The sequence below is a fragment of the Engystomops pustulosus genome, chromosome 5, assembly GCF_040894005.1.
Source record: "Engystomops pustulosus chromosome 5, aEngPut4.maternal, whole genome shotgun sequence".
Taxonomy (NCBI): domain Eukaryota; kingdom Metazoa; phylum Chordata; class Amphibia; order Anura; family Leptodactylidae; genus Engystomops; species Engystomops pustulosus.
In genome coordinates, this window is record NC_092415.1 from 160,703,433 (window position 1) to 160,717,314 (window position 13,882).

Here is a 13,882-nt window from a genome sequence, read left to right on the forward strand (position 1 = left end):
ATGCATATAGTATGGTCCAGAGTTCACTAATCAAACATAGCAGGAGGCTTAAGTCCTTTAGATGCACAATTGTCAATGTATAAGTTGTGTATAAAGTATGCTGTAAGAACACTTGCTACTGTTTGGTGACATGTTGGGGGATTTCCTTACCAAGTAGGATCCATATGTTCCTTTTACCCATCTTTAATGTAAAGATTTATGAGTAGGCGTAACATAACTCTAAGCACGACTGTACCCTCCACCCCCTTCCCCTTCCAAAACGTTTTATGTTGGTGTGGTGTTAAGACGGTGGCAAAAGACTGCTTGCTTAAGTCGCTATGTCCACTTACATAGGATCAATAATGCAAGAGACAAATGTTCATCAAAAAGTAGCCTACAGCTTCATCTACGACACATGGCGTGGTAAGTTTCTTACCATGCCTCTTATATTGACATGCCAAAAATCGATTTTCCCTTGTTACAGATGTGTAGATGACATTCCCCATAGCATTTTGTTTTATTTCTTGTGTATTGTATTGAGATGTTTGGTCAAGTTATTTTTTCTGCACCCTGTAGGCATTTAGCAAGAAGAAAATTGATGACCGAAAAGAGTGGCTCACAAATTTCATGGAGGACAGACGGCAGCGGCGATTACACGGCCTCCCAGAGGTAAAGTATATGAAGAAAGACGTGGTGAAAAAATAGTCTTTGCTTAGTTTCTTTCTCATTGAATCCTTTTTTTCTTTTTTAAATGATCTCTTTCAGCAATATTTGTATGGTACGGCCACGAAGCACCTAAGTTTCAATGACTTCATTAACAAGGAACTGATCCTTTTCTCGAATTCTGATAATGAGCGGTCAATTCCATCTCTGGTTGATGGTAAGAATAATACTGGCACTTGGCTAAATAGGAAGTTCTCGTGTATTAGTAGTGTGTGTATGTACTGTAATGTACTTTGCCCACATAAGAACCAGTTTTTGTGCCTTAAGGGACCCTTTTAATGCTGCTGTGTGTTCTGGACCAAAATCATTAGTCAAACCCGCACCAAAATCTGTGAAAAATCCCCATGTGTTACATATGGATTTTGTTGGATTCTTATTCTGAATGCAACATGTGACGTCTGGATTAAGAAATTCTCATGCCTTATCAATTTCTGAAAAGATCCACACAGTGAACACAAAGCCCCATAAATGTGTGCATTTTGTGCACATTTGTTTGCATTAATCTCACTGGTGTGTAAATTAACCAAATAGTGAAAAAGAACCTATTATTATACAGCTGTTTTATAGTTTCTGTGGTTTATGTTCTGCTGACTCTTTCATGTGATGATCAGTGAATAAACTTGTATTTCATTGACTAGGTTTAAAGCCTGGACAAAGAAAAGTGCTTTTTACCTGTTTTAAAAGAAATGATAAGCGTGAAGTGAAAGTGGCCCAGTTAGCCGGTTCTGTAGCAGAGATGTCTGCCTATCACCATGGGGAGGTAACCACCATATAAATATATATGCTCTACTCTGTTGTGGCTTATTCTGATTTATCTATTAATGAATTTTCCTTCTTTTACAGCAAGCCCTGATGATGACCATTGTAAACTTGGCGCAGAACTTTGTGGGAAGTAACAATGTGAGCTTACTACAGCCCATCGGCCAGTTTGGCACAAGGTTACACGGTGGTAAGGATGCTGCTAGCCCCCGTTACATCTTCACTATGTTAAGGTAAATTGTGATATTAAGAATCATGGCACAGATTGACTCTGATTCTTTTGTTTGTATAAAAGTGAGAGTTCTTTTTCTTGTTATTTTTCAGCCCCCTAGCACGACTGATGTTTCCAGGTGTGGATGATAATTTGCTTAAGTTTCTCTATGATGATAACCAGAGAGTGGAGCCAGAGTGGTACATGCCCATTATTCCTATGGTCTTGGTGAATGGGGCTGAAGGTATTGGCACTGGATGGGCATGTAAACTTCCAAATTATGACACAAGGGAGATTGTGAACAATGTCAAGAGGTTGCTTGATGGCTTGGATCCATACCCCATGGTAAGCTGCATACCTGTGTTTTATATGACTCATGTCACCTAATGAATCAAGCCAACACCGCTTATAAGTGAAATTTTCATGATGCCACAAACCTACACTAGAACTAGACCTTTCTGTCTCTAATTTGTGGATTGCTGCGTTCATCTGAAGGTGAAGGATATGTGAGAAATGCTCCTTATTAGAGTTTTCCCATTACATCACTGTATGGCTTAAAGGGAACCTGTCACCACATTTGCACATGTACAGCCACGACCCGTTCCTATAGAGTGACACCCTTCTTCTTTTTTTTTTTTTTTTTTTAAGCTAAAAATTGTTTCGCTTACATCCATATAAATCACCATGTATCGTATATTACCTGGCATCAAAGAGGGCGTGTCCTGCTTATATGGCCCCTCACATTTATAGCTTATGCCTCCTTACTGGCACAGTTCATGTCATGTGACCAGAGTGACATGATCTCAGGTCCTTTAGCCTCTTAACAATAGGAAACTGTACGCCATGCATGTATCTGACCACATGAAGTTACAGCAGCTTCCATGGACTTCTAATCCTCTCCATCCTCTGTGGAGGTTTCGTGATTTCATGTTATCACATACATGGTGTACAGTTTGCTATTATTAGAAGGCAATAGGAACTGCAATGTCACATGTCATGAATGTAACAAGACATTGTGTAAAGAAAAAAATAATGGACACAATATTTTCCATCTGTACATAGAGCTTTATATTTCTGTAGTTGAATATTGGTAAAATATCCAAAGTTTTCCAGGATGGGATAAGGAAAACCACACATCTTTTAGCAACCTTGTAAGGCAGCTCCCATTACATCAGGTTGTGTCTCTTCAGTGCAGTGTAGGGAACTGGTTTGGCTGAGTGAGAGGCTTGTGACTTTCCTTATCCCATCCTGGAAAATTTTGCATATCTTCCCAGAATCCCCCTAGTTAAGCATCCATGGATATAAGACTCCGTACACCTACACTGTAGTTGATTATTAGCAGAGCAGTCGTTTTGAAGAGACGCAGAGTTGTCAGTCACAATAATGGGGCATCTGTAATTAAGGTACAGTGCCTCACTGGCAGCTAATTTTAGGTGATATGGGGAGGACTTGTCACCCTTTATCAACAGACATTGTTAGTCAGGGGGGTCAAAATCTGCTTTTCTCTTTAACACAAGTCCGATAAGGAAAGTCTACTACCAGGTCCCTCCTCTAGGGACTTATCTATTGCATATACTAAAAGCTCCTGTTGCGTGGGACAGCATGGCTGCTCCTTCTGTGATATTGGGTAGAGTTCACACACCAGCATTTACATTTTATTTCCACATAACTGTTTGCGGCACACATCTGATCAGTGGGTGTCTGTGTTTCAGACTCTTCCCAGTCTGTAATTTATGACTTATCCTAAAATTAAATATTTTTGTTCCGGAAACCACCGTTAACTGTACAATATATTTTGCTCAGTTCTGTCACCAGGAGGAGCTGGAGTAATATTTTATGTACCATATTTTTGTCTTTTCTAACAAGTATCTGTATTTGGTTTCTTTTTATGCAGCTTCCCAGCTACAAAAACTTTAAAGGTACGATTCAGGAACTGGGCCAAAACCAATATGCTATGAGTGGGGAGATCTATGTCCTGGACCAGAACACCATTGAAATTACAGAGCTGCCCGTCAGAACATGGACGCAGGTTAGTGGACTTATAGGTGTAACAGTTTTATTAACCCTTCTTGTTAGATTATACGCATAATAAATAGTATTTATTGGGCTAAGCCTATGCCTGGACCCCTTATCTCTCTCCATGTAATGTAAATACAGGCTGGGGACGAGTAGCTTTGCTCATGATTTGGGATCCCAGGCAACACATTTTTGTAGTCTAATGTTGTATCGTGATTACGAATGCATCATCTCTCAATAGGTTTACAAGGAGCAGGTTTTGGAGCCTATGCTTAATGGCACAGATAAAACCCCGGCTCTGATATCGGATTACAAGGAGTATCACACAGATACAACTGTGAAATTTGTTGTGAAAATGACAGAAGAAAAACTGGCTCAAGCAGAAGCTGCAGGCTTACACAAGGTCTTCAAGCTTCAGACGTCTCTCACCTGCAATTCTATGGTATGTAGTATCTATAATGGATGGACATGGCAATCAGTAATTCTTTACATTAATTTTGCTGTTTTTCAGTTGAGTTAGAACTTAATTTATTTCCATGCAATGTAAAATGTATACAATATTTCAGAGATTCCTTCACGTTAGCCTCTGTTTGGAAAGACGTTCCAGTTTTTGAGGGTGTGATCATTGTACCCTTGCAGTCAGATATGTTTGAATCTTGGTGGACCCTATTTAGGGATTTCAAATATCTATGACCATGATGATTTTCCTTTTCTTTTAGGTATTGTTTGATCACATGGGCTGTCTTAAGAAATATGAAACTGTACAGGATATTCTTAAGGAATTTTTTGATTTAAGATTACATTACTATGGTCTACGAAAAGAATGGCTAGTGGGAATGCTGGGAGCCGAGGCTGCAAAACTGAACAATCAGGCCAGGTTTATCCTTGAGAAGATTCAAGGGAAAATGGCCATAGGTAATAATTTATTGTGAAGAGTTTGTGCCTTGTCTTTTACTGTAATGGATCTTTTGCCAGTAACTGGATGTCATTTTGTAATTTGAAGTATTTTATGTGTTGCCATAGTGATCACTAAATAAATTGATGTTTTTAGAAAACAAGACCAAAAGGGAACTACTTCAGATGTTGTTACAGAAGGGATACGAATCTGACCCTGTTAAAGCTTGGAAAGAGTCACAGGAAAAGGTACGTTCCACTGTGCCAGATCACTTCTTAGCTTTATTACATCATGGATAATGATGTGTATGTCTGACATTTGTCCTACCTATCAATGTCTTTTTACAGTCTGCAGAGGAAGACGATATCCATGATCCCAATGAGGATAATTCGTCAGATTCGGGCACCACGTCTGGGCCAGATTTTAACTACATTCTTAACATGTCTCTGTGGAGTCTTTCCAAGGAGAAAGTTGAAGAGCTGATTAAACAGAGGGATATGAAGGTATGGTTCCAATGCTTTCTAGGTCACACATGGTGCTTGCATTTACAAATTAAATGCAACTGGCCCGGGGCGCACCTGTCTGATCACATATGTGTTTCCATGCAAATATATGAGATAAACAGCACCCGGTGTCTTGTATATGCATTTCCATGGAAACACATATGCAATCGGCCTGATTCAAGTGCCATGTGTGATTGCACCCTAATGGTCAAGTTTCATGCACGGCCTGGAGTATTGTATGCTGGGTTTTTCTGATAAGATCTGTTGAACAGACTGACATATTTTTGGATTTTTAAATCTGCACCTTGTCGTTTTTTTGGTCACTTTAGTCTGGACATAATAGTTATTTAAAAAGCAAGTAATGTAAAATGTATTTATTTTAGACAAAGGAATTAAATGACCTGAAGAGAAAATCTCCGTCTGACCTCTGGAAAGAAGATCTGGCGGCTTTTATTGAAGAGCTTGAGGTAAGTTTTGAGTTGGAACCTGCTTTATGCTACTGAATATACACTATATTATACAGACAATTGGACCTCAAGTCATTTCCATGTCTTTGCTGTTTAGAGAGTGGAAGCACAGGAAAAAGAAGACTTCTTAGCTGGATTAACGAGCAAAGCAATAAAGGGTAAAATAGGGAAACCAAAAATGAAGAAGATGCAGTTAGAGGAGACCTTGCCGTCCATGTACGGCAGAAGAATAGAGCCCCAAATTACTGCAATGAAAGCTGATGCCAGTAAGAAGATGCTCAAGAAGAAGAAGGTAAGGGCTAGTCTGTCATCAACTGCAAAGAGACGTGTTTTTAGTACACAAAATGAAATTTTTTACACATTCTCTCTTTGTAGGGTGAAATTGACTCTCTAGCGCTGAAACTAGAATTTGATGATGAGTTTGGCACCACAGAGGGAGGGGGAGAAGACTCGCAGACAACTACCCCTGTAAAACCTGTGAAGCCTAAGAGAGAAAGAAAAGAAAAGGAACCTGGTATGTGAGATTACGCAGCTCATACATGACTGATGTTTTACTATTGAGCATAAATTTCTGTATGTAGACTAGTCACCAGAAGCACATGTACCAATAGCTTCAGATGTTTATGATACATCATAAATGTATATTCCTTTGTGGTGAGGACAAGGGAAGGAAATATTTTCTACTCCTTTATAGTAAATCCCTGCTGTGTGATTGCTCACATATCTGATTTGTAAAGGCTAATTGGCCCCCAACTGGACATGCCTGATGTCAGATTGTGTAGGGTATCCCTGCACAGGTTCTTTAACCCCTTAAGGACGCAGGGTTTTTCGCCTCATTTCTCGCTCTCCAACTTCAAAAATCCATAACTTTTTCATTTTTCCGTGTACAGACCTGTGTGAGGGCTTATTTTGTGCGTAACAAATTTTACTTTCCCGTAATGTTATTTATTTTAACATGCCGTATACTGCGAAGCTGAAAAAAAATTCCAAATGTGGAAAAATTGAAAAAAAAACACGTTCTTGTGGGCTCAGTTTTTACGACTTTCACTCTTCGCTCCAAATAACACGCCTACTTTATTCTTTGGTTCGGTGCGATCGCGGTGATACCAAATTTATATAGGTTTTATTGTGTTTTAATACATTTTCAAAAATGAAACAAATGTGTACAAAAAAGAAAAAACATTTTTTGCCATCTTCTGACGCTAATAACTTTTTCATACTTTGGGGCACGGAGATGTGTGAGGGGTCATTTTTTGCGAAATGAGGCGACGTTTTCATTGCTACTGTTTTGAGGTCTGTGCGACATTTTGATCATTTTTTATTTCATTTTTTATGTTATGTAAAAAGGTGTAAAAGTCGCGTTTCGGACATTTGGGCGCCATTTCCCGCCTCGGAGGTCACCGCCGGCCGTAACCATTTTTATATTTTGATAGATCGGGCATTTTGGGACGCGGCGATACCTAATATGTCTGTGATTTTTACTGTTTATTATGTTTTATATCCGTTCTAGGGAAAGGGGGGTGATTTGAACTTTTAATATTTTATTAATTTTTTTTATTTTTTAAACTTTTTTTTTTCACTATCTTTTAGACCATCTAGGGTACATTAACCCTAGATGGTCAGATCGCTGCTACCATATACTGCAATACTTCTGTATTGCAATATATGGCATTTTTGCAGCACATTCATTACAATGAGCCACTGGCTCATTGTAACGAATATGCAGCTGCCAGATAGCCTCGTGTCAAAAGAAGACACGAGGCTACCATGGCAACTGATCGCCGCCCCCCGATGACGTTCGGGGGCGTGGCGATCAAAAAAAGATGGCGGCGCCCACGCGCCACCGTCTTTTAAACGCCGCCGGCGACTTTGCCGGCGGCGTTTAGGGGGTTAATAGCCGCGATCGGTGCAAGCACCGACCGCGGTTATTAGCGGTGGGGGTTTTGTGCAAAATGCAAAAACCCCCACCTCTGTATGAAGAGGACTCAGCCCGTGAGCCCTCTTCATACATCCCTTATACCTCTGCGCCGTAGAGCTACGGCGCAGAGCGTTAAGGGGTTAATATTGCTGGGAGTGCCTTCTTCACACAGGTATATATATATGTCCCCATAGACGCCTATGGCAGCGTTACAGTGCGCGCATTCTTGGCACCGTACCGTGCACTGGGGAAAGAGAGGGCGTCCTCTGTTTTTTCTCCTTGTTTGCAGTTGGGTGCCATGCTTCGTTTAGTGTGGAAATATCCTTAGACTTCACACACAAGAATGTATGAAAATGGCCGTATTTAAGGTATTCCAAATTGGACGGTATTCCAATTCCGGGTCTGTAGGAACTATCTCTGGCCGTAGAGATGCCTCTTGCCTTTGTGGACTCACAGATGTGTCCGTGGGACTTGTATGACCAACCCATTGCGGGAAAGGGATGTTTAAAAACTATGGCTTATTTAAATCTGTGCCATAGCGGTCACTTTCAGTGCGCCGACAGACAACAGGAGGCTGGGTGGCTTTAGCTGGGTGGCTGCCTCCTGAAGAACAAATTGCCGTGAACAACACTCGGCTACATACAGCATTTTCATTAAAAATGAATGCCATAGCAGATAGCAGAGTCCGAGGAAAACGTCTGCTTGGCCTATCATTCCATTAATAAGTGGGAACAGGACCCCCAGTCTCATGATCAGTCAGGCTCTCTAATTTAGCAATGAACTGAAATTGAATAATTTTCTTGTCTTTGTTTTCACAAGGCTATTTAATTTGGTTTATGCAGATATTTTTAAATATTTTACTTTCTTAGGTTCTAGAGCTAAAAAGAATTCTTTGACGCCAAAACCCCCAGTCAAAAAAGGAAAGAAGAGAAACCCATGGTCAGAAGATGAATCTAAGTCGGACAGTGATGTAGAAGAAGCAGAAGTGGTAGAGCCTGTAGTTATACCTCGGGATAACTTACTAAGGAGAGCGGCTGGTAAGTTTAATGGCTTTCTAAGTGAGGATTATTGTGTGCTGCCCCAATATACACCTTCATTTATCACAAGCTCCCACCCCTTGTTGGTGGGAGTCACAAATATCTTCTGATACAATTCTGTAGTTTTACATAACACTATTATGTGGTCTTCCCTTCCATCAAAACCCCCAAAAATGCATCGGGTAATATATGTTGTAACATTTCTAGACTGGTAATGCTCCTAGTGTGATCCTGACAATTTTTTTTCCTCCACAGCTGAGCGACCCAAGTATACATTCGACTTTTCGGAGGAAGAAGATGCAGATGATGATGATGACGATGATGACCGAATTATTATTAGTAGTAGTAATAATAATAACAACCTGAATGATTTAAAGCCAAAATCCTCTCCGATTCCAAACAGTCAAAATGATGATGATGACGACGTCCTTTCAGACAGTCCAGAAAAAGATGAATATGATTTCTCCTCTTTCAAATCCACAAAGTCCACAGAGTGTGTATCTACTATACTATATTGTCTCCACATAACAATATCTACAATTGTAATATTCTTAAATAATTATGATATCTTTTCCTCTCTTTAGAAAAAAGACAGAAACACAGAAGAAAAAAGATTTAGATGATATTTTTTCGTCCGCTTCGTTTTCTACAAAAATAAATGATGGTAAATTTTAATGTTTCCTTTTTGCTTTAAATTGGAGGCTCAAATGAATATTCCACAGTACATCATCTACTGTATGTACACAGCTTATACCTGGAGGATTGTCACACACTTATCATACACAGAATTTCCTAAAAAAGTAATTCTTTAACCTTCCAAAAGTCTGATCACAGCAGATGTTCAGGAGCACGTCCTTCCCTTTTACTATAAATATTCTTGTACCATAAGGGAAATGCATGATCTATGCACATGTTACATCTTCAACATGGAGAACAAATCACTTTACAAACCAGATTGTAGCAAACATTTCAGTAGTGGGGGGGGGGGGATGGGGCGGCATGACTTGCTGCCCCAAGTATATGAAGGCGAGGGTGCATTTTCCTCCAGTGCCAAAGATGCAAAAATCGGCATGAATAACATCTGGGGTTTTCTTTAACGGCCCTGACAGGCTGCAGTCTAAAATTTGGTTTTCACAGTTGCTTAAGGACTATAGTCCAGGAGTAGCTGTGAAAAATAGTCCTGACTAGGGCATTCTCTACTTTTACAACGGGTCCTTAAAAAGTATTGCTTTCAATGGCGCCATGTGCCTCTGCCCTCATAGGGCTGATACTCTGAACAATGATCTGGCAGCTTGTGACTGTCATGTGCTCTCAATCTCATTTCTCCATCAAGTTGCAATGAAATCAACAATCAAACTTTTATACTATTATCTTATAAAGAGATTGACCTTGCTAGAATAAATGGAAGGCTGTTTCTGTTCCATGTCAGGAGACTTTAAGACCCTGAACGAGTCTGCAGTTGGAATCTTTTTGCGTCCTCACAATGACTCTGACCTCTGACCTTACATTTATGGATCCTGTTCAACATTTGTTGGTGCAGGGTATGCAATAAATACAGGAAATCTGTAAAAATGGGTTTTATATTGACCGTTTTCATTTTTGTATTTGTTAGATGACGTCATGAAATATAACAGTGATGAAGAAGAGTCTTCGCCCCTCTACTCCTCACCATTTAGCTACAAATCTTCAGAAAAAAACACCAGCAAAACTTCCGCTAAAAAAGATAAAGGTATGAGTTGTATCTAATGTATATCTGACTCTAGAATTCCAGCCTCCGTGGGATCATATAGGACATTACCTCTGCTGATAAGATTGAGAAAAACGGTTTATTTGTCTCCAAAAGCCTCTCCTCAGCGACTTCCCCTCCTCTCCATAGACTTCTCTTTTGCGCTTTAATCCTTGTGGAACAAGACAGAACTCAGTAACAGAGATCTGAGTGATATCCATTTAACAAGTTGGCAGCAGCAGGAGGGCGGCAGCAGTGGAGCATTTCCTTTCAGATATCTTAGTTTCTTTTATTTGCTCGTATGATTTATCGAAAGTTGATTAATGAACCATTTACATTATATATTTTAGTCTAACAAACATCTGCTTTGGATCAGCGTCAAATTTCAAAAATGAAGGGCAGAAGAGCTTAGCTGTCTGTCCCGTGCCTTATTTCTGCTTGTCTCTCCCTCTATAGTATTTCTGTGAATCCATACACCCCGTGCTGGGCTCAGAGAGGTGCAGATATACAGGGCACCCTCGGCTGAGCGCTGCTGTCCCATCATTTTAGTTCTCTGTATTTTATGGTCTTCAGGCTTTACAACTTGTGAGGCTTTATTGTCAGGAGGATTTATGTGTATGTATATATGTGTATGTGTGTATGTATATATATATATATATATATATATATATATATATATATATATATATTTATTTATTTATTTATTTATTTATTTATTTTATTTATTTATTTTATTTATTTTTTTTATTATTATTAGAAGATCTCCCCAAATTTAACACAGATGATGAGGATGATGAACCTTCCCCCCTATACTCTTCAACATTTAGCTTCAAATCCACAGAGAAACCAACAAGCAAACCATCTTCGAAGAAAGGTATGTTTTTCTATATTCATGGGTTGATATAATTTTTGTGTTGGGAAAGTTATGCTGTTTGCCACCTTACCAGACACTTACTTAAAGGTGATGTCTGGTATTTATTTAAGTTTGGCCCCAGTGGGTATGAAAGTAGCAACAAATGTTGCCTATCCCCGCTGGGCGTCTATTTGTATACGGAGGCTCAACAGTGACGCAGCATCGACAGGCTGCAATGCATGATGTGACGACTGAGCCTCTTTACTCGATCAGAATGGTGTCTACTGCTGCACCATGCTGCGGGGTGACTATACCCTATTTGTGGCTTTCATATCCCCTAGGCCAGCGGTGGCGAACCTATGGCACGCGTGCCAGAGAGGGCACGCAGAGCCCTCAGTGCTGGCACGCGGGTCCTTTGAATTTAACTCAGGTTTAAGTAGTATCGGAGCCGTGCTAAAATCCATGACCGAGCAGGGCGCTGACACTGCCTGCTCTGTCACACTGATGACTGCAGCGCACAGGACGGTAAGCGTCCCAGCGCTGGCAGCGTAATGATGTCATTATGCTGCCAGCGCTGGGCACCTTACTGTGTGCAGAACAGAAGAAGCCGGAGGAACACGGGTTTCCTGCCCGCTCCCGCCCCTCCCCTAAAACTTCGCCCGCAAGCCGCGGAAACTCCCAGAACACCCTGCCCACTACTGCAAATCCCACCACCCGGCGGAATTCTGCCTGCTACCACAAACCCCACCTCGGCCCAAACCTCGCCCGCTACCGCAACAGACTCCGAACGCTACCCCGCCCGTACTTCGCCCGCTAGACCCTCCGCCCACTACTGCAATTGAACTCCGGCCGCTCTCGCTAACCCCCCGCCCCCCCCCCCCCTCCCCGACTCCGGTCACTGCACCCCCCCATCACCCCCTCCCCTGGAACTCATGCCTCATAAACCCACTGCCCAGATCTCCAGATGCCGCATTACCCACATCCCCCCCCCCCCCCAGCCCTAACTCTGGCCGCCCACCCTCTGCCCATCTACGCTTTTTTTCAATAATTAAACCAGTATAGGAAAAAGAAAATAGTTTTGCCATCTTGTGACGCTAATAACTTTAGTGCACGGAGCTGGGGAGGTGTGATTTTTTTTTTCTTAATGAGCCGTTGTTTTCATTGCTACTATTTTGAGGACTGTGTGACCTTTTGATAACTTTTTATTACTCCTTTATGTGATGTAAAATGGTGTAAAAGTGGCGTTTCAGTGTGTATAGGACTGCTGCCTCTTCCTCAATGTCACACGTATGAAACAAGTATAGGAGTTTTGAAATGCGAATAAAACGCAATGGGAGGAAAGCTGCCTCTGATCGGGAATATATCATTTTATTGATTCTAAACTAAACCGTCAGTTTTCAGGTTAAATTGCCGTACTGGCACTTTGCGATAAGTAATTAGGTTTTGGGTTGCAGTTTGGGCACTCGGTCTCTAAAAGGTTCGCCATCACTGCCCTAGGCCAATACAGAAAAAAAAAATTCCATCATGTAGTATAAAATACCAAATATATTGATATGCTACTTTAAAACCACACTGAAAACAGTGTGTCCATCACACATCAGTGTTTGAACTCCCCATTGATGCCTTTGTATCCCTCTACTCCCAACATGGAATCCCTGTAATTAGAAATACAGACAAATGACCCCAATTGCATCTCGTCATATAGGTCAAACCTGTGAGCAATAAATAATAATGGGTGCATATCACCAGAGTCCGTGTAGCTGGTGAAGGCTTCGGCCCCACATGTACCACTGCAGACCTGCGGCTTCCTTAGGGGTGAGAAACCATCTGAAACAATTGCCTTTTTTTATGCGGGGTGTAAATTCATGCTGTGTCGCATGTCATGGCTGACCGCGCCCAGCACCTCCGTTCCTACTACCCCCAAAACTGCAGAGACACCGAGCCGGCGGTGAGGGCAGGACAGGGTGTCCCACATAAAAGGCACCTTTTTGATTTGGTTTATCACCCCTAATACATGGACATTATTTATTGCACACCGGTCTGACCGATATAACGAGATGCAATTGGTGTTATTTGTCTGTACTACTAATTACTGGGATTCCATGTTGGGAGTAGAGGGACACTAAGGCCACTGTGGGGAGCTTAAATACTGACCTATTGTGGCAGATGTGTGATGGACACCCCTCTTTTTATTGTTGTTTTAAGTATCAATACATTTGGTATTTTTTACCACATAATATAAATTCCGGCTCCATTATAGCATCTGCTCTTAAATGTTTGAAATGGATTTATTTCTGGTGTTTAGCTGCATAAACTTTTGTTTTATGTTTTATAGAAAGCAGCATGTTGTGCCTGCATTAGTCATTAATGAATATAGCCGCCTAATATGTCACTTCCATTAGTCCTTTTATGATTTCCAATGCTTTGTCATGCGCAATCTGATAATTTTAGTCTATAATCTTTTTAAATTACCTCTAGGTATCGCACATAATATTGGTTGTAATATGCAAATTTGTTGATTACACTGTTAATAAGAGCAATAAATACAGAAAACCCTGGAAATAAACCATGAATATTCCTTTACTGAACCTCACGGCTCACGTCTACTCTTTTACACTTCCAGCAAAAACCTCTTCAGAAACCACCCCAAAACAGAAACGACCGCCAAAGCCAAAGAAGTCTGACGTTTTTGTGAATTCAGACTCTGATTTGGAATTTGGAGGCCCAAAGAAAACTACAACACCCAAAGGCAAGTATTATATTATTGTTATTATGTTCTCCTGTCTGCCCAGCAC

At 40.8% G+C, this 13,882-nt stretch overlaps 1 protein-coding gene across 1 annotated transcript in view; it reads left to right on the forward strand.

Moving 5' to 3' along the window:
- Positions 1-13,882, forward strand: part of TOP2B (DNA topoisomerase II beta) — a 37,229-nt gene that overhangs the window by 20,204 nt on the left and 3,143 nt on the right. Inside the window, exons 17-35 of the mRNA XM_072153611.1 lie at positions 556-648; positions 745-859; positions 1,341-1,462; positions 1,546-1,694; positions 1,786-2,017; positions 3,567-3,701; positions 3,930-4,130; positions 4,408-4,603; positions 4,740-4,831; positions 4,931-5,086; positions 5,470-5,553; positions 5,651-5,845; positions 5,929-6,067; positions 8,341-8,508; positions 8,764-9,001; positions 9,093-9,172; positions 10,121-10,237; positions 10,992-11,108; positions 13,711-13,836. Of these exons, the coding sequence (XP_072009712.1) occupies positions 556-648; positions 745-859; positions 1,341-1,462; positions 1,546-1,694; positions 1,786-2,017; positions 3,567-3,701; positions 3,930-4,130; positions 4,408-4,603; positions 4,740-4,831; positions 4,931-5,086; positions 5,470-5,553; positions 5,651-5,845; positions 5,929-6,067; positions 8,341-8,508; positions 8,764-9,001; positions 9,093-9,172; positions 10,121-10,237; positions 10,992-11,108; positions 13,711-13,836 (2,755 nt within the window). The remainder of the gene's footprint in view (positions 1-555; positions 649-744; positions 860-1,340; positions 1,463-1,545; positions 1,695-1,785; positions 2,018-3,566; positions 3,702-3,929; positions 4,131-4,407; positions 4,604-4,739; positions 4,832-4,930; positions 5,087-5,469; positions 5,554-5,650; positions 5,846-5,928; positions 6,068-8,340; positions 8,509-8,763; positions 9,002-9,092; positions 9,173-10,120; positions 10,238-10,991; positions 11,109-13,710; positions 13,837-13,882) is intronic.